The sequence below is a fragment of the Lissotriton vulgaris genome, chromosome 1_1, assembly GCF_964263255.1.
Source record: "Lissotriton vulgaris chromosome 1_1, aLisVul1.2, whole genome shotgun sequence".
Classification (NCBI taxonomy): Eukaryota; Metazoa; Chordata; class Amphibia; order Caudata; family Salamandridae; genus Lissotriton; species Lissotriton vulgaris.
This window is the reverse complement of record NC_141685.1, coordinates 1291874780-1291894905: the sequence shown is the minus strand read 5'-3', so window position 1 is coordinate 1291894905 and position 20126 is coordinate 1291874780. Positions and strand designations below refer to the sequence as shown.

Below are 20126 nucleotides of genomic sequence, written 5' to 3'. Positions count from 1 at the left end.
CAGGATTCGAAGATTGGCTTCTGTTCAGACCAGCAAGGTCTGGGGCGCTTCTCCTTTGCAGGGAAGCAGGAGCAAGCCCGGAGCAACCAGGCAAGCGGTGTTGTTTCAAAGGGATGTCTTCAGATGGGCCACTAGCCAATGGGCTAGCAACTGTGAAGACTCGTTGAGCTGAAATGCAGGCCCCACGCGGCACTTGTGGAGTGTGGAAGCTAAGGCCTACATGGGAAAACAGGTTTTCTGAGGCCAAGAGGACGGTCAATAGTACAAAGACCAAAAAGAGGATTATCTCAGAAAACAAGAATGGAAAAATGGCCTTCATAACTGGTCTACGAAAGCACATGGCATGCAACAGAAAATCTGATGTGATATTTCTGTGAAAAATGGTAGGTTCTAACTATTTTTGAGTATTGACAGAAAGAAGAACAGTAGGTTATGTGAATTATTTTCATCAAAACAGGTTTGGAATTTGAACATTATACAGCTCTGTGATTCTCATTGCCTCAGGTCAAACTAATAGATTAACATTGCATTTTGCTGTGTTTCATATTCTTTAAAGATAAATCACAGAAGAAAGAGGGCAGCTAACTCAGAATAAGTACTATGTAGTGATTCAAATTGTGGGATATTGGCCAGAACAGTCCTGTGATGAAACGCTGCAGAGAATAATGTGCATGGACGAGTGTACTGAAAGACAATTTTCATTTGTTTGATAACACTGGGTTCTACAGTTTCCATTGCATGGCTTCAGGAGGATGATTATGTTTTGAGGCACTTTTACATATAATGTGGCTTTGATACCATTTTATGTGTATGCAAGCAAAGTAAATTTATATATGAGCCTACGGGCAATAGGCAGCACTTTATAGAAAGTCTGCAGCATCACAAGCAACTGGGCAGAGCTCAAAGAAGTGGGTTGGGGGTCAGAATTGCCAAAATCTAGAATAGATTTTCAAGCTCCAAAGAAGTTTAAAACAATGTACCCGCCAATCACATCCAGATTACCAAGGCATGCTTGCATGTTAAACCCAGAGATTTTTTACAGATGCAAATGGGATATGGGATGGCTCCATCTTCTATGGTTAATAGATGGAACCCCCAAACCTCACCACTGTCACCACTAACACCTTTATTGTACCGGAGATCATCCTGGCCCAGGGGCCCGGTCTTGCAGCTGGAAGTTCAAGTTCAGTAATTTGTATAGCGCACTACTCACGCAGAGGGTCTTAAGGCGCTTGAGCGAGGGTGGGTGCATTATTTATCGAATAGCCAGGTTTTTAGCTGCTTTCTGAAGGAGAGGTGGTTCTGTGTGAGGCGGAGGTGAGTGGGGAGAGAATTCCAGGTCTTGGCCACTAAGTAGGAGAAAGATCTTCCTCCCATGGTGGATCTATTGATGCGCGGGATAGTGGCAAGGGCTTGATTGGATGAGCGTAGATGGCGGGTGGGTGTGTAGAAGGACAGTAGTTTGCCGAGGCATTCGGGTCCAAGGTCGTAGAGGGCCTTGTGTGCGTGCGTTAGGAGACGGAACGTTATTCTTTTGTTGATGGGTAGCCAGTGGAGATCTTTCAGGTGACCGGAAATGTGAGCTTGACGGGGGATGTCCAGTATGAGTCTGGCTGAGGCGTTTTGGATGCGTTGGAGTTTGAATCCTATGACAGAACAGTTATTTAGTTTAGAGGCATGGATAACAGGCAATCAAATAATACCACAATATCAGACAGGTTTTCGGCCGAACTCATCAACAATGGACAACGCCATTGCATTATCATGTCTGGCAACTAAGGCCATAGAGGGCGTAACCCCTATATGCCAGCTTCGTCGACTATAGTGCGGCTTTTGATGGCACCGACCGCAACATACTGTGGGCACAACTTGCGAAGTGGAGTATACAGAGGAAACTTCTGGCGGTCATTTTGTCCCTCCATACCGGTACATAGGTCAGCAATAAGCTCACAGAGCGACATGCAACTGCCAAGATCTACACAAACAAGGGGTTAAAACAGGGCTGTGTGATTGCACCAACACTGTTTAACCTATACACTGCAGACCTGGGTGTTGCACTCTCAAAAACGAATATCTTCCACCCAAATTAGGTCACCTTGGAATACCTATCATGCAATATGCGGACAACCTTGTCATCCTAGACCAAACTAGAATAGGCATGAAAAGGGCTTGAGACTCTTTATTTGTACAACACAGAAAACAAACTCCGAACCAATGCAAATAAAACCAAAGTATTGGTTTTTGGACATAAACCAAAAAAATCCTTGCTGAGCTGGAATATCGGACCACTAACAATTGCAACCGCAAATAAGTATACCTACCTGGGAGTACTACTGGTAGAACAATTCTCCAGGCCAAAACATTGGAGACAAAAGAGGCTACGGTCACACACCCCTATGCAAAATACACCAGAAGATTGTGAGCCATTCAACAGAGGGTATCCAAAGAGTAATACAAACCAAACTACTTTCAACAATTAGCTATGGCCATCTGGCCTTCCCGGCGTATTGTCCGATAAATTGCAGCACTTGTACATCATGGCTTTCAGAAAAGTCTTTAGGCTACCACACTCGACAAGGCGGACACTGATCCGACTTGAGTTTAACCCATCATCAATGGACACAGAATGCAAAAAAGATATAGTGAAGCTGTATCACTGTGAACAAGGCTAGCCCGGGTACCTTATAAGCCCTTCAAACACTCTTCATGGACAAAACTAGTCAATGGGATAGGTGCCTTGTTCAAGCTAACCACACACTATGCCTGACTGCTGATCATACAACGGTATTACAACTGCCAATGGCTAGCCTAAAAAACAGGGAAAGATCATCTCAAGGAACCGGGACATAGAAACAATCAGAGCTATTCGTGGCGCAGAGGGCCTTGCCAAATCACATGAAGCCACTCTATACCAACCATACCTGAAAGACGGTCTGGGCAGGCAAGCTGTTCATAACATCCTGAAGACCAGGCTGCTAACTCTACCAATAAAGGACTACAGGGCACATTGCAAATTCATACCAGCTGGAAACAGAAGATGTCGCCTGTGTCAATACCACACAGAATCAGCAGAGCATATCGTCTGTTGTTGTCCAGCCTTGGTAAGTCCGAGGCGTAAATACTTAAGGACAATGTTCAACCTAAATAAAGTAAGAACATGCAAGGAGGCTTTAACGTACATATATACTACGACAGTACCAATGGAGCTTGCACATGTCGGGAAGTTCTTTGCCGCTGCCGGAAAGACTTCATGTTAAACTCAATTAAAATAAAAATACAGGATAATGACAGTCTACACGCCGACTGACTACGAGTATCAATATCACCACCAGTGATCCTGTGCTAAGTCCAATGGTCAAAAACATTGCTATTTTCGCTGAGCAATTAATATCACAGCACATTATTGCAATTAGTGTTCTTGCACTAAGCCCAAACAGTTAAGATGAATTAATATTAGGGCATTGATTGATCAACTGATGTATTCACTAGATGTTTTTTTCTTTTAAATACAACCTCATATTTTAGATGTGCTTTTAGATGCTTTTTTACTAATCAACTGTTTTAACTATGAAAGTAACATGCATTGTATTTGTAAATGTTTTTAGGTAATCATACAATAAAGTATTCACCTCAAAGTATTTATCTCACTTGGGTGGTGCATTTATTCAGCGCCAGCCCTAACTTCCGGGGCAGAGCAGAGTGGACGTCGAGCTGTAGGACACCATCTACAGGCGTGTAGGGGCTATGATGAAAAATATTCCAGATCCAATTTGGTGCCAGAGGATAATCGAGGTGAAGAATCTGCGGTAATAAGTATCCATCAGAAGAGTACCTTTGTACATTGTGTTTATCAATATTCAATCTGCTTTCAATAATGTCCTGAGGCACTTATTACTGAACTCTATCTGGATCTTTAAAACATATCGAGTCACCTCCATGACAGGAGATTGGCTACTGTTAGAAGGGGAACTGCAGGGGCAACCACACAATCTTTCCTGATGACCAAAAGTGTCCACAAAGTCTGATCACTGGCACTCTTTCTCTTTCTTCGTATTCAAGACAGATTGGTCAGAAGGTTAGCCATTACAATAATGATACCCCCAACCTTGTGGAATGATAATTGGCACATTTTTTGCTAAGGATGCCCTTCTGGTTTCAATGGCTCCTCTGGGCTTCGAGACTCTTCTGGATACATTTTAAAAATACTGCAGAAGTGATGGGTCCTTTAGTAGTTAATGCAGACAAGACAAAATTAGTGATTTTTAGACAACACACAGGAATAAGAAGTAATTCTACTTTTAGCATCTTTAACCTGAAGCATGATCCCCTACCTAGGGATTAGTCTGTCAACTTGTATTACTTGGAAGACACAACTCCAGAATGAGAAACGATCTGGAACAGCAGCCGGGAGCAATGGCACACCTTGCAACAAAAAAGATGAAGGAGGCAACTTCATAACTCCTGCCTTGGAAGTATACAAAGCACACTTTCAGAACACTTCTCTTTATTAAGCAGAACTCTAAAACCATTTAAAACCTGCTGATCTGTCAACCTGCGAAGACTGTTCTTAGAAGACTGCAGAGACTTTCCTGTTGTAACCCAACACTTAAAATGAATTTGCATTTGGGAACGACTTCAAGGCAAACCTAGACCCCCTTCTATAATGATTCAGAGAGTGGGGCACACTGGAGCTTAGCCATCTCAAAGACTGACTCAGTGATATACTGGGTTCCTCTGACAGTAGTGTTGTGGGTTGGTTTAGGGTTGTTAGGAACATCTTGGGGTAAATTGTGCTTCCATGTGTTTAGGAATATCCCATCACAGTCACCCTTCACAATCAATCAGACAAAGTCATCACATAAGCTCTGCTCTTAGGAAAGTCCGTTTCTTAAACCTCATCATGGTAGTTTGACCAAGGTATGCCTATTGCGCAAACAATCTTACCCCAGTTTTGAGTAAAACTTTGTATCTCAAATTCAGGATGGGTACACTGCCACTGAACTATTTTATTTAGCGGGGTAATTTTTGCCCAAGGTCTTAATGGCTAATACCCTAATTAAGAGTTAATAAGATAATTGAAATCTGACTTTAAGACATTGAAGAATTTTACACAAAGAGAAATGGATGCTCATTACTTTTTTACTGTATGGCTCATGAGGGGGCAGATTGTCGGTTTGCGATACGGACTTCAATTTTCACTGACATTTTTATAACTGTAGCCGTTTTATCATTAGGCGTTTTATGGATAGTAGAGGATATAATCAGATATGAGTGAAGAAACATTTGAAAATAAGAGGCTTTGCAACTGTCAAGACACCATTAGCACATATAGGGCAGGTCTGTGTTCGATCCTATTTCCTGCCTGCACCCTGTATCCGGTCATTAACCTCCTTTAATTCACTAGCCTTTAAATCTGATGAAAGGTCAAGCTCCTGAACTTACACTGGAATTCATCGTCTCCAGACCTTCCCATGTGCTACAAGTTTCTTCTTTAAAAAAAATAAATATTTTTATTGATTTTATTTTGATAACACAACCATTATGCACATATGATGGACAACATCTTATAACCCCCTCAGATTATTCAGTATACACATATTGGTTATCACTGTAACCATTTACTTCTCTGTCGATTACCTGCTATGATAAACCGCCGTTCCCTTCTCATTCATCCAGTGTGTCTATGGTTCTTCCACGGCAGTGGCTTGCGTGAGCGTGTCTAATATCTTACTGCCCCACACCTTTTGGAACTCTAGGAGTTTATTCTTTTTCAGATGCAGATATTTTAAAGTTTCTGCTTCCCTCACAAACAGCAGTAGAAGAGCTGTGGTCAAAGCACACCATTTCACAACTGTCTGCTATCAAGAGATGGAAGGGCACTGCAAAGCTACAGTCCCTCTGATACCATCAGCATTGATCGTAAAGTTTAGATTAAAAAGGTTTCAGAAGCTCTCTAGGTTGTCTGACAGCTGGCATAGTAATGTGGCACAAACTCTCTGAGCCTAGGCCCTAAAGTGTGGTTGTAAAGTGCAGCCAATCAAACACGATGTTTTGCATGTCAGTGGAAGGCTTGGTGTGCCCTGGACTCGTAGAAAGAGGATGAATATAGTCAAGGGCAAGCAGCTCATGGCTTATCATCCTATGGCTTACTGTAAACCTCATGCTTTTAATCTACACATTTCTCAGGCTGCCTGTGTGAGTGCAAATGTAGCACCCCTGGACCCAGATCTACTTGCTGAGCTTGACAGTTTCTTTAGCTTGCAAAGTTCAACAGACCCAGGAATCGAGGTGATTCCATCGGAATTAATAAATAATTGAGCTTTGAAGTTGGATTGGGAGGGGCAGAAGAGAAAGATAAGTGACATCATGAGCATCAGGGGCTACCAAGAACTAACATCTGGTACCACCACTACTACAGTGTCCATGTATGCACATGTGGATAATGTGTGTTTGTCTAGTGGGCTAGCTTGGGGCTGTTGGAGGTTACTACTGTTAACAGGCAGCTCCATTCTAGCATAGCAGAATGCAACCTCTGGCTTTTAACATCCATCCTTGGCTTTGAATGGTCACCCCCAACTTCAGATGCACATCATTATATCACATAAGCACCCAGACATTTGGAGTCCACCCCTGGAATTCAGTGAGCAACCTTGGTGTAAGGTGGTCACCTCTTCTATCTGGTGGGCATCAATAGATTTATTTTTTTAAGAACCAGAGGTTTGTGATGTGCATCTGCAGCTTCTGATTGGCACCTGTGGCATATGTTTGCATCTCTGGTATGCAATGGAGACTTGAAAATGACAAGTTGTTTTTTTTTCAGTCCAAGTCACTTCCTTTTCCGCACAATACCCTAGTTTTCCATTAATTTCCCGTAGCAGTTCATTGAGTTCTTGACTAAGCAATCCCTTTCCAAAACCATGTTACACAATCCATATACAAATAGGGTAACATTCAACACTGTCCCAGGACTCTGTGTCTTGGTGGGATTTGTCAATTATTTTCATTGATTATTACTTGCCCAATAAAAACACAAGCACTTCAAATTCACCTTTTTTTCTTTAAATTAAATTGTCCATCTGGCAATAAAGCAAAAGCTTTTCAAAGCTTATTGAAAGAAAGGATAATGTTACTTACTCAGTAAGCATCTGTTCTTGGCATGTAGAGCTATAGATTCACATGCTTTGCATACTCCTGTTGGGTCCAAATGTTTGCAAGTTGTTTTCCTCCGAAGAAGTCTCTCCTAGTCACAAGGTAAGGTGACTCCTCCTCTCAGTGATTGTGGGCATGGGCATCGACTCCATTGTTATATTGTTTTCCCGCAAGAGAGTGAGAATGGAGTAAGGAAGTGCATTATATGAATGTCCATATGTATAAATGTATAATGAAGGACTGCAACAATTACAGGTACCCAGGGAGGAGGGTGGGTGCATGTGAATCTACAGCTCTGTATGCCAAGCACAGATGCTCACTGGGTAAGGAACATTATCCGTTCGAGGCATGTGTGCTGATACACATGCTTTGCATAGAGTAAAACGCAGTATACTCCCAAAGCGATGGCTAACCTGTGGATGTTGCAGTTGTTTGGAACAGTGTTTTAAGTACTGCTTGGCCTACATTAGCCTGTTGACTTGCTAACACATCTACACAATAGTGTTTGGTAAATGTGTGTGGTGTAGACCATGTAGCTGCCTTACATATGTCAGCTAGCAAAATGTTATATAAAAAGGCCACAGAGGCCCCTATTTTGCGAGGGGATTATGCTCTAGGGGGTATGGTCAAAATTCTTTTTGCTTTAGCATAGCACGTTTGAATACATTTAAGAATCCATCTGGCAATCTCAGATTTAGAGATAGGATTGCCTTTGTGAGTTGGAGCAAATGCAACAAACAGTGGTTTTGTTTTGCCAAAGTCTTTTGTCCTATCTATGTAGTACAGTAAAGCTCATTTAATGACAAGCTTGTGTAGAGCACGTTCTGAAACAGAATCAGGCTGAGGAAAGAAAAGTGCTAACTCAAACGATTGGTTTATATGAAAAGCAGAAACTACTTTGGGAAGGAATTTAGGGTTGGTACGTAGAACCATCCTGTCTTTGTGTAGCTGAAAGAAGGGTTCTTCTAAAGTTAATGCCTGTAGCTCCTTAGTAATGTGATGACCATGAGGAAAGCAAACTTTCCATGAGAGGAATTGCAAAGGGCACTTGTGCAATGGTTCATAAGGTGGTCCCATGAGCCTTGTGAGAACAATGCTGAGATTCCACACTGGGGCAGGAGGAATCTGTGGTGGTATTACTCTTTTAAGTTTTCCATGAAAGCTTTAATTACTGGAACTCTGAATAGTGAAAGTTGTTGTCTATTTTGTAAGTAGGCAGCTACTACTGCTGCAAGGTGCAAATGAATAGACATATAAGCCAGTCCTGTTTGCTGTAAATTTAACAGGTAACAGATCATGTTTTGTATGAAAGCATCTAAAGGATTGATTTTGTTATTGCAGTAGACAACAAATCTTTTCCATTTTGCTGCATAGCAAGCTCTGGTGGTAGGCATTCTTGCCGGTTTTAGGATATTCATACAGTCTGGCGATACATTTAAATAACCAAACTCTATGACTTCAGGAGCCAAATTGCTAAATTCAGTTCTTTGGGACTCCTCCATTGTTCTGTGTGAGGAGACTGGAGTTGAGGTGCAGTTTTTGATGTGGAACTACTGACAGCTCCAACAGGGTGGTGTACAATGGTTGACGGGCCCGTGTGGAAAGTTACTAGAATCAGTGTGAGGGATGTTTGCCTGAGTTTCCAGAACACACACGGAATGAGCGGGAGAGGCGGAAAATATCCTTGACCAGTTTATCCATACGGCCTTGCCCTTTGGTAGTGGGTGTGGGAACCTGGAGCTGAAGTTTGGGCTTTTCGCGTTTTCAGCTGTGGCGAACAGGTCTATTTGTGTAAATCCCCATTGCTGAAAGTACGGAAGGAGAACCTGGGGATGAAGTTCCCACTCGTAAATTTGCTGCCTCCTTTTGCTGAGGAGATAGGCAATTTGATGGTTTACTCCTGGGAGATGTTCTGCCAGAAGATAGATCTTGTGATGGATTGCCCAATTCCAAATGGCTTGAGCGGGTATTGACAGTTCGAGAGAGTATTTCCCCCCCTGCTTTTTCACATAATACATTGCTGTCATGTTGTCCATTCGGACTAGGACAGTCTTGGGTATGAGTTGAGTCTGAAAAGCTTTGAGTTCTAGAAAACTGCTATTAGCTCCAGATAGTTGATGTGGAGAGTCTTGTGCTTGTTGCTCCACAGGCCTTGCATAATCTTTGAGATGAGCTCCCCAACCTGTTAGAGACGTGTCTGCTGTGAGCACGATCTGTGGAATAGGGTTGATGAAAGGCTGACCTGCTGGTAAGTTTTGTGGGTTCCACCACTGCAGAGAGCGATGGGTACGGCCATCTACCAACACTAAATCGGTTAATAGACCATGCGATTGATTCCACTCACGTGTTAAGCACTCTTGTAAGGGGCGCATGTGAAGCCTTGCATGGGGTACAATTGCTATGCAAGACGCCAACATTCCTTGTAGTTGTATGAACACCCTGGCCGCTAAAGCTTGGTTGGGTTGAAATTGTAGAATGATAGCTTGAATATTGTGTATTCTGGTTATATTGTGAAACACTAGAGCTTTGACTGCGTCTAGACTGGCTCCTAGATAAGACTGCATCTGTGAGAGATACAGGAGAGATTTTTGAGCATTGATGGTGAACCCCAGTTGATAAAGTAGATCTATTGTGATCTGTGTGTGCTGTAGACAGTTCTGGTGAGTGCTGGCTTTGATAAGCCAGTCATCTAGATGGGGCAAAACGTGAATCTGCTGTCTTTCGAGATGAGCTGTGACTACAGCCAGCCATTTAGTAAAAACTCTGGGCGTTGTGTTCACTCCGAAGGGAAGCACCTTGAACTGGTAATGCTTGCCTGCTTTCGCACATCTGAGGTATTTCCGATGAGCCAGGTGAATTGGAACATGAAAATATGCGTCTTTTAAATCTGGAGTAGACATAAAATCTGCTCTTTGGAAAAGTGAGAGTACCTGTTGAAGCGTCACCATGTAAAAGTGTTCCGACAGCATAGAATGGTTTAACTCTCTGAGATCCATAACAGGTCTTAGGGAACAGTCCTTTTCGGAAATGAGAAAATAGAGAGATTAAAGCCCCGAGCCCTGGTACTGTATTGGAATCGGCTCGATTGACTCTTTTAGTAAGAGAGACTGGACCTCTTGTTCTAGCAAGTGTATGCGTTCTGGAGACAACTTGTGAGATCGAGGTGGAATGTTTGGGGGATTGTTGGTAAGCTCCAGGCAATAACCATGTTGGATAATTACAATCACCCATTTCTCTGTTGTAATAAGACTGCTAAATGGGGAGAAATTTTTGAAGTCTTCCCCCGACAGGTGTGGGGTAATCGGAGAGAAGAGTGGGCAAGGGGAGTTACAGGATATGTTGCCCTTACCACTCCCCTCTAGAACCTCTTCAAAAAAATCCTCTGGAGAAAGAGTACTGGTTGTTACCTTTATAAGTTGAGGTATTTTGATCTGGGGACGGGGTTTTGGAGCCTCCTCTGTAAAAGGAGGGTTGAAAGGAGCCTCTGTTGGGTGAAGACTGGAGCGCTCCCATAGATTTGGCCACCCCAGTGTCCTTTTTCATTTTCTCTAATGCTTGATCTACGTTAGGACCAAACAGATGTTCTTTATCAAAAGGTGTGTTAAGGAATGATTGTTGGCTTAAACCCTGAAATCCTTAACCAAGGGTGTCACCGGAGCAGAATGCTGGTATGAACCGCTCCAGCTGCGGTGTCTGCAGCATCTAGAGCACATCGTATAGAGGAATTAGAAATGAGTTTACCTTCATTTACTAAGTCCTATGACTTAGCTTTATGCTCCTTTGGGAGATATTAAAGCAATTGCTCCATCTCCTCCCAGTGTGCCTTGTCGTATCTGGCAAAAAGACCCTGCATATTCGCAATGCGCCATTGATTTGCAGCTTGAGCAGCTATGCGCTTGCCAGAAGCATCACTTAACTTGGACTCTTTATCTGGTAGAGGAGCATCGCCTGATTTCTGAGAATTCGCCCACTTACGAGCATTAGACACTACTAGGGAATCTAATGGCAACTGGCCCTTGATAAATATAGTGTCTGTAGGGGAGGCCTTATATTTTTTGTCTACTCTAGGATTTAAGATGCGTGCTCTGACTGGGTCTTTAAAAATCTCACCAGCGTGTCGCATCATGCCTTTAAGCATAGGAAGGGTTTGTGACGACCTGTGTGTGGATGCTAAAGTTTCAAACCCAAAATCTTCTGTCGTGGTGCTGAGCCTTGCATTCACACTGTGTTAACTTGACATGAGCTTATTAGAAGTTTAAACGCCATTTTTCCTTTTTGCTGCCTTTTGCACACGGCACACATTATAATAAATGTTTAGAGTTTAGCAGAGTGTTTTGCTTCACACGAGAATAACATGTTTTACTATATTAGCAGCCTTGCTTGGTACGCTTAGTCTGCACAGCGAGTGCTGAGGCCTTCAAGGTTATTTCAACACAGTGGTTGTTGTTCGGACTGATCAGCGCACATTCTACACATAACATATATGCAGCTGTGGCCACCTCTGAGATTGGCGCGTTTAATAATGCACTGCGTAGGCATGATCACACACACTTGGAGAACATTTGCATGCCGAGAGCTGGGGTAGAATCTGATGTGATCCATTTCTGCTAGTACCAGAGGTATGGGGCCGCCTTTGTAATCCCAAGAGACCTTCTGTAGATCTAAAATAACCTACTAGCAAGGGAGGGTGAAATATAGGTCTATTTTAAACCTGTTTCCATTTAGCATTATAACATGCTTTCTCCCTTTGTATTTTATGGAATAGTAACTATGCTGATAATCTTGTTGCTTATAATATGTCTGTTTGTATTAGCTAAGATACTGCGCATGAGAACACGGCATTAGAAATAAATATTTCAAACTTGCACGTGTCTTCTTTTAGTCCCTGTTTTGGACTGGTATGATAGTATAACGAAAGAGTGTTCCTGTGTTCCACATTGCCTGAGGTAATCTACGTTCCATGTTCTGGGTTGTCTAATCCTTGGTGTTATGGAAGAGCCAATGAGACACTGATGCTAGTCTGGTAGGGGATGTTGGGTACTAAGGTGAGTTTTGGCACACCCTAATTCACTGAGGTTCAAAGTCTCTATGCACAGTTCTGTGTAGGAGCAGAAACCCTGCTACACTTCCTCTAGTGATTATTTGTGCAGTGCCCCCCATGATACTGTGCAGCCTTAACAATGAGTTCTTGATGGGATGCATTGTCGTCTGGAGGAGATGGTTTTGCTGGGTAAAGGTCTGGATCATTATCACTCGGGGGAACAATTGCATAATCTGTCCATGGATCTGTTGGGATATGTATCCCCCATCATCAGCATCGTCATGCTCATGGTGAGATTGTGGGGAATCCAGGTGTAATTTGCAAGGGATTCTCCGGTGGAGAAGGTGGCGATGGAGGTGGTGGCGATGGTAGATGAAAAGGACTTGTAGCCACAGATTTTTTCTTTAAAGGGATCTTGTAAGATGTGTCCTCATCCTGAAGCTTGTGTGTTTGAGACGGCTTTTTGTGAATATGCCCGGTCTTTGGGTTAATGTACATCTTCTTTTGCTTAGGATCTGGTGTTAATGGAATAATGTCCACTTTCAGATCCGAAGGGGCCTCTTTCTGTTTCGGCATGGTCTTCGGTGCCGGAGGAAGCTGGCCTTTAGGCGTGGAAGGTTTTGGCTCCGAAGGGTGCTTGGTTTTTGACACAGAGGATTTCGGCTCCAAGCAGGACTTGTGTTTGTAATTGGAGGGCTTTGGCTCAGAGGAGGACTTTTGACAACTCAGTACCAAGCAGGAAAGCATGACTGGCGGTTCCAGAGCCGGGCCTCGAGGCTGAAACGTCGTCTTGGTGCCAACCCTGGCCAGTAGGCAGATGTGGTGCCAAAGTCTTGTGTTTTTGGGGAGTTTGTGGGGGCAAGGGGTCTTCTGTACTCACGTCACCATGTCCCTGCGGCAGTTCTTCGACGTTGAGGTCTATCTCGAGCTCCGATTCGGAGTCTTGTTTGGAGAAGGCTTCCTCCTTCTCTGCAGCGGATGTATCGATGTCTTCTTGGCCGACGATTTCCTGTTTATCGTCGATGCTTTGACACTGCATCTCTCGACGTCGAACCCGCCGATCGCGAAGAGTTTTCTTTGATCAGATCAATCTGCAAGCGTTGCAGGTTTCTTCTTTGTGCTCAAGAGACAAGCACAAGTTGCACACTTTATGTGAGTCGGTATGCGGATACTTTGCGTGCAACCAAGGACAGAATAAACTGAGTACGATCCATCAACGGAGAGCTGACTCAGTGGAGTTAGGCCCTAAGCCTGTCCACGAAGCTTTCCAATCAAAAAGTCAATTCTGTTGTCGAAACGATACGCAGAGAAGTGGGAACGTGTAAGGAAATAATACCGTCATGGGTAGAGAAGATTGCTCATGGAGGGGAACCCGAAGAATGGTTTCGAGCCGGAGCGCAGAAATACACGACCGAACCCAATGGCTGACAAAAACAATCTAACAATGGAGTTGATGCCCATGTGCATGATCACCAAAAGGAGGAGTCACCTTACCATGTGACTAGGAAAGATTTCTTCGAAGAAAAACAACTTGCAAACATACAGATCCAACACTAGATGGCAGGAGTATGCAAAGCATGTGTATCTACAGCACACATCCCTCGAACACCTTGTTCCCTCATCACGAGAATATTTGATCCTCGAGTGGTGCATTCAATTGTCCAGGGTCTAGTGCACAGAGGTAGTATTTTCCTCCATTGGGGAAGCTAATGCACAAACCGTGGCAAGTTTGCTCACAATATTTGTAGTCCCATGACCAACAACAGATCGGCCAATGCCTTGAAAAAATTGCTGTACTGCCCATTCATAATAATTTACTCATAGCAAAGCTTATTTTTCCATGAAAGGTAGGTCACCCCAGAGAGAATTTATCAGTCCCTCCACTTTTGGGCTTGCTCTTAAACTTGCTTGTATACTAAGGAACTACGGAATGGATACAGAATGGAATACCAGACTACAAAATTGATACAGGCTGCATGTTTCCCTCTCAGACTCCAATTAAGGGTTTTTGCTCATGACTCGGTTCCTTCCGGCTGTTGCACTTTACCAGCAGGCGTCATGAAAAGGACAGTGAATGATGGGTGCAAATATATACTGCTCCGCTGATGCACCTCATTCCTTGATCTGCAAGGCTCCTAACTAAAAGTCCACACTGGGAACTTCAGACGGCTGTCGGGGCATCCCAATCCTGCTTTCTCCACCAAATTTCTGCAGGCACTCAACAGAACACTGCCTCCCTAAAGAGGAGAGGATATTTACCCAGGAACACAGCCTGTTAGAAGTGCACATAGAGCTAATCCCAAGAATATCTTGATGCCACTAAGGCGGTGGCCCAGACGTAAGTTGCCAACCAGCATGAAAGTTAAAAACATCAATATCACTAAGCACTCAGATATTTTTCAATTAAACCTTTTCAATTTAAAACCACACTAAATTCAAACAGATTTTGAATGTATGCGCTTCTAAAGGATAAAACATGAGATACCCTGTCCAGAGCTAGAACCTGTAGCCTACTCTAAAAGTATATTCTGTTACAAATTGATTATTCCTCAGCCAGTGAAGGCCAACAGTGGTAGAAGCGTGGTGAGGTTATGCTATGAAGTATCTCGCTGGCATCACTAAACACATGCTTTTCTGATTCCAGGTGCCTGAAAAACTAGGTTTGACATCTGGGTGGTGCCACACACGTCTAATCAGCCTGGAGGAAAGGTGGCGTATTTAAACAACACTGAACTTTGATCTAGGTAAACGGACAACTCCTACAACAGAGATGTTGAAACGTTTCAAAATAAAATCTTTGTTTAGCTGACATTTCAAAATTGAAAGAATTTTGATGGTAAAAAGTGAGAAAATTATCCACTGGTGAAAAGAAAAAAATATATGCATTCCAGATTATTAATTATATTCTTATTCCCTGCAGTTCCCTTTCAGGGGATTTCACCCAAGAATGTAAGAACAAGACAGGAGCTGTGATTTTGCACAAGTTCACTGAGAACCTGCACTTTCTAGCACCAAATATTTCAGGCACCCTTTAACTACCCCACCCCTTCACACTACATCCACCATGAATAAGCCTACCCTCACTATTTCCTAAAGGGGAATCAGCTTTCCCAGCTATAGATGTCAATGGAAGTCCTAATGAGGGAAATAAAAGAATGCAACACTGTGCAGAGTTCAGATTTGACAGCCGATTTAACCGGTTCATTCCTCCTCCTGAATTCCAATACGATCTTTGCTTTCTTCAGGAGTTCAATGTTCTCCTTTATAGCAAGGTGTTAGTGAAAGTACAGTGATTGTTTAAACTTTAGTAAACCACCAGGCCTGCAAGCGTTCAAACCTCTGTTAATGCACGTCTATCTATGATATGGTGACCTTTTTGGTATGCCAGTAGTTCTATTTGCGGCATTACCGGTCATGGTTACAACTTTCGGAGATTCCCCATTACTGTGGTACATTTTTAGCTGTATTGGTACTTTTCTTTTATCTACGCCAATACGTTATATTCCAACTGGAGATCATGCACACCTGTAAAAGCTCTAAACCCATTGTTGAAGGATAATCTAATTAAAAAAATGGGGCGATTCATGGATGGTCAAAAATAAAATGGGGCTTGAACCAATTAAGATAAAAGTGTCAGCCTCCTTTAAATGTTAATTTTTTTCCTGACCTTTCTCCTTGCGCGTCCGGCTGTCTCCTAGGCAGGCTTTGGCACTGCCGAGAGCCACCAGCCACTTCTGTCGATCAGCTGCATTTGTTGCCTTGAGGTAGAAATACTGCTCGCCAGGGATTACCAGGTCTACTCTTGTGGCATCAGTTGAATGTACTAAAGAGGAGAGAAGTCAGAAGCAATTAAGCAATACATACATAATAATGACCATTTAGACAAAACATAGCAATTGAAATTTGTCTTGAATAGTAGAGGTTATTATCAAATTTGTTAGTACTCCTTCTACCATCAACATCCTCTATAGTATTCAAACCTGTGAAATGGTTGATACACACATCTCTTCAGTGGGTTATTTATGTTTGTATGTATGTATCTATGTATGTGAAATTTCCATAGCACAAATCTATCCAATAGGCAGCAGAGTGCTGTACAGGGTCAAAGATGAGCATTAAATTACCGAGGGAGAGGCTGCTGGTTTAAGGACTGTGAATGCATGGTCATATAGTGTTCTTTAACCCCTTCGATGCGGATGACGAGCTCAGCTCGTCATGTAACGCGGGTTTTCGAAAAACCCAGCACACAGCGGGAAAACCGCTAGCACGCAAGGGGTTAAAGAGGTTCATCTTCAGCTCTTTCCTATTTTCGAGTAACTTTAAAGTGGTCGTGACTGAAACAGGGATGTTGTTACAGATTCTTGGGGCATGGATGGAAAAGGCCTGGTGCCTTGTTTTTTCTTTTTTACACTTCTTTGTCTGCATGCTGAAGGTGTCCTGGTGCAGGAGTGCAGAGAACCTGCATGCAATATAAGAAGAAGTGCTTGTTGTGATCGTGAGGGTGCCTATGAGATCGAGGAGTTGTGCCTTTCTGTACAGAAGGAAAATGTTACTTACTCCCCAAGCATCGGGTTGTGGCATGTAGAGCTGTAGATACATACACTGTATATACTCCTGCCCCGTAGCTAGCATAGGGCTCGGAAAATTGCAGCTTGTTTTTCTATGTATAAGTCTTTCAAGTCACAGGATGTACTGCGACTCCACCCTTAGTGTACAATACAATGTGCATGGGCACTGATGACTCCACCGGACCTGCATCTATAACCTTTAGCTCACACCGGACCTGCACCTTCACCACATGGGGGCTATAGAACCTCGGCCGTAAGCTGCTTCCTACATCCCACCTCGGTTGCGACATCCAGCGCTGCTTGTGCCTGCCCGCTCACCTCCTGCCGCCGTAGGTCTGCCATTCCCATTACGGCCGCTGAGAGGTGGTGAGCTAGGATAACAACAACCAGAGGCACTCGCGGCGGGAAGCCGCACAGAGCATCATCGCGCCAGGAGGCGCTATGAGCACCGGGTCATTTCCGCGTCGCGGAAGCACGCGGGTGCTCCGGGCTAAGCCCGGGCAAAGGGCGGGCCGTCTGTGGCCGTACGGGGACGGACAGGGGCGGGACGGGCCAGCCCCCTAACATCATCGCTGCAAAATCATGGGTAAGCGAAAACTGCATATTTCACATGAACGGAGAGGGGGTGAGGCAAAGGTGGCCAGAAAGTCTGCTTCCATCATTTCCTACCTTACATCTGCCGTGGGGTTCCTGTCATCTGAGATTGAATCGGCCGAGAGAGAACTGAGATTATCTGGTAATGCCACTAATACTGATCATATGGCAGATAAGGGGCCCACAACACTTGCTCATAATACCCATATCCCCCTGGAGCCACTTATAGTTGTTAACCAAGAGCCCCTGGTACAGAAAGACACATCGGGGAGGACTGGGGAGACCGGTCAGCAAGATCTAATTATCCCCCCCCAAATCTCCCATGCCTAACAAAGGAACATCTACCAAAAAGAGCCCAGCCTCTAAGGAAGTTCATAAGAAATCACGGAAACAGCATCCTAAACCTACTGTTACAAACAGGACGCTACAACCTACCGATTTAACAGAACTTAACGTGCGGGATCTGATAGAAGAAACATTATCCACACGGTTGGAACAGGTGTTATCTAACATTGCAAAGGATATAATTGACACTCTTAATACCTGTGTTGCAGACCTTTTAAATAAATGTGACCGGATAAATTAGTTCCTGACCATGCATGAGGGGTTCGTAGCTCAAAGGCAACTAGTTACCAACCCTTCTACAATTTCTAGGATATCTAGTACACTTGATTTGCCTGAGCAAAATCAAGGGCCCCCGATAGATCACGCCCAGCGGGCGAAACGTCTACACTCTCAGAACAAGATGCTCCGACCGTCATTTATTGATGTAGAGGGCTCTTCTCCCCATATAAAGTCTGTTATCCAGCAAGAGCCCCAATGTTGTATTTTGCCTAAGGGTCAAGGGATGCTGAAACTGTTATTCAGAAAGAAGTAAAGACTATACCCCAACGCCATATTAATTTACCTCCAGACGCTAGTCCCATTGTGATTGTATTGGTTGGTGTCCCGCCCCTAAAGATAGGAGAGGTGGAGACTAAAGGGTCTATTATGGCTACTACAAGGAAATGGTGTGAGAAAAATTGTTCGGGGTACAATAACATCTCGAGGAATATAATCATGGTAAGGCGGGTTGGCTGGCTTGGGAAATCTGTAAAGAGGATTAAAGGTGACTGTGTTATTGTGAACTTTAATAGTCCCTTCCTAGCACCAAGATTGTTATGGGACGGCTCAGACCGGTCAAGTGGGGAGGGTAATGTTAGAGCAGTCCCTTTGGTATTCTTTTATCCTGACAAGATTATACCACCCAGCACCCAAATTCCGCTCCTACCCCAATACTGATGGACCAGGGTGGCAATCAAGCATTAATGCCAATATGACTCCGATAATGAAAGAGAGAGAATTAGGAGTGCCCAGCCAGACTAACCACCTTGACCCCAGGGCCTTAAGAGTAGAAGGCTCTCTTGTTTTAGCCAATAGATTCTCCCCACTATCGAATTTAAATAACAATGACTGACTAGGGGAAAGTAATGTAAGGCCACTACAATCCTTGACTGAATCTGTTCCCGTAGCTCTGACAGACCCCTATTTTAGGTTATCAAGTTGGAACATTGCCGGGTTAAGGTCAAAAAGGGAGGACCAAAATTGGCTTAAGATCATCCAAGGCAATGACGTCATAGCATTACAAGAGACTTGGGAGATACAAAATAACTTCTGGCTGGATGGCTTTAAATCCTTCTTTCAGCCAGCGCGACCATCCGCCTCAGGAAGAGCTAGGGGGGGTTTGGTGATCCTGATATCTGTGAAGCTGAAAGGGATACTGAAGCCTCTAGTCTCGTATCCCCAAATTGTTTAATGGTTGAAATTATTGATCAGTCAAAAGGGAAAATGCTATTAATACATTTTTATAATTCAGGAGAGTGTAATACCCATAATGAACACCTCTGTTTTTTAGAACAATTCATTGAAAACTACAAATATGAGCAAACCACTTTAGTCAATATTATCCTGATGGGAGATTTTAATATACACCCATGTAATTTTAGTTGTCAAATTAATGATGAACACACTACGCCTACTATAGCTCATCCACACTTTGAACATACCCAGAGGGGGGTGGCTCTAGAAGACCTCTTAGCCTGTGCTGATCTTTATGAACCTTTCTTCTTTGATAAGAGTGAAAGAGTAGTGACCTATAAATCCAGGAAAACCGACTCAATTATAGACTACATATTTCTGTCCCGTGCATTAATGGATCATGTAATATTTTATAACGCTTTTGAATCATTATTCAGCTACCATAATCCGGTCAGCTTGATCTAAATCCAATTAGGGACTCTACAAGGTTGACCACTAGCGATCAAGGTAGACGGCTGAAATGGATAAAAATAGTCCTGAACTATTCTTAGAAAGCCTCTGTGACAAAATGTCCATTAATTTTCAGAAATGCATGGAGCTTTCAAACCTGCCAGAGGAGATTATCCCTGCCTTCGAAGCTATTTGTAAACAAGTGGCAACAGACCTAACTGTCCCATCGAAACCCAGAAGAGAAATAAGGAGTAGGTGGTTTGACACCAAGTGTTCTAAGGCCCATCGTAATCTAAAAATAGCACTGAAAGCTCAACCCAGGGATAAAGTACTTATTGCTTCCCTCAGAAAGGAATACAAACAAACAACACAGATACGCAAAAATTAGATTAAAGTCGATACTTGGGATAGTCTAACATCCGACGCTGTGCTTGAAGATAGCTCCAAATTCTGGGCGATTGTGAATAGTCCCCTGTTAACTGGCGAAGAAAATGGGAAATCGGAAATCAATATCACTGAGGGAGAGT

At 43.4% G+C, this 20126-nt stretch overlaps 1 protein-coding gene across 1 annotated transcript in view; it reads right to left on the bottom strand.

Annotated features, from left to right (window-relative positions):
- The window catches only part of LOC147749018 (pleckstrin homology domain-containing family A member 3-like), a 157706-nt gene that overhangs the window by 97523 nt on the left and 40057 nt on the right, over positions 1–20126 (bottom strand). The window contains exon 3 of the mRNA XM_086965282.1: positions 15858–16013. Coding sequence (XP_086821408.1) covers positions 15858–16013 — 156 coding nt within the window. The remainder of the gene's footprint in view (positions 1–15857; positions 16014–20126) is intronic.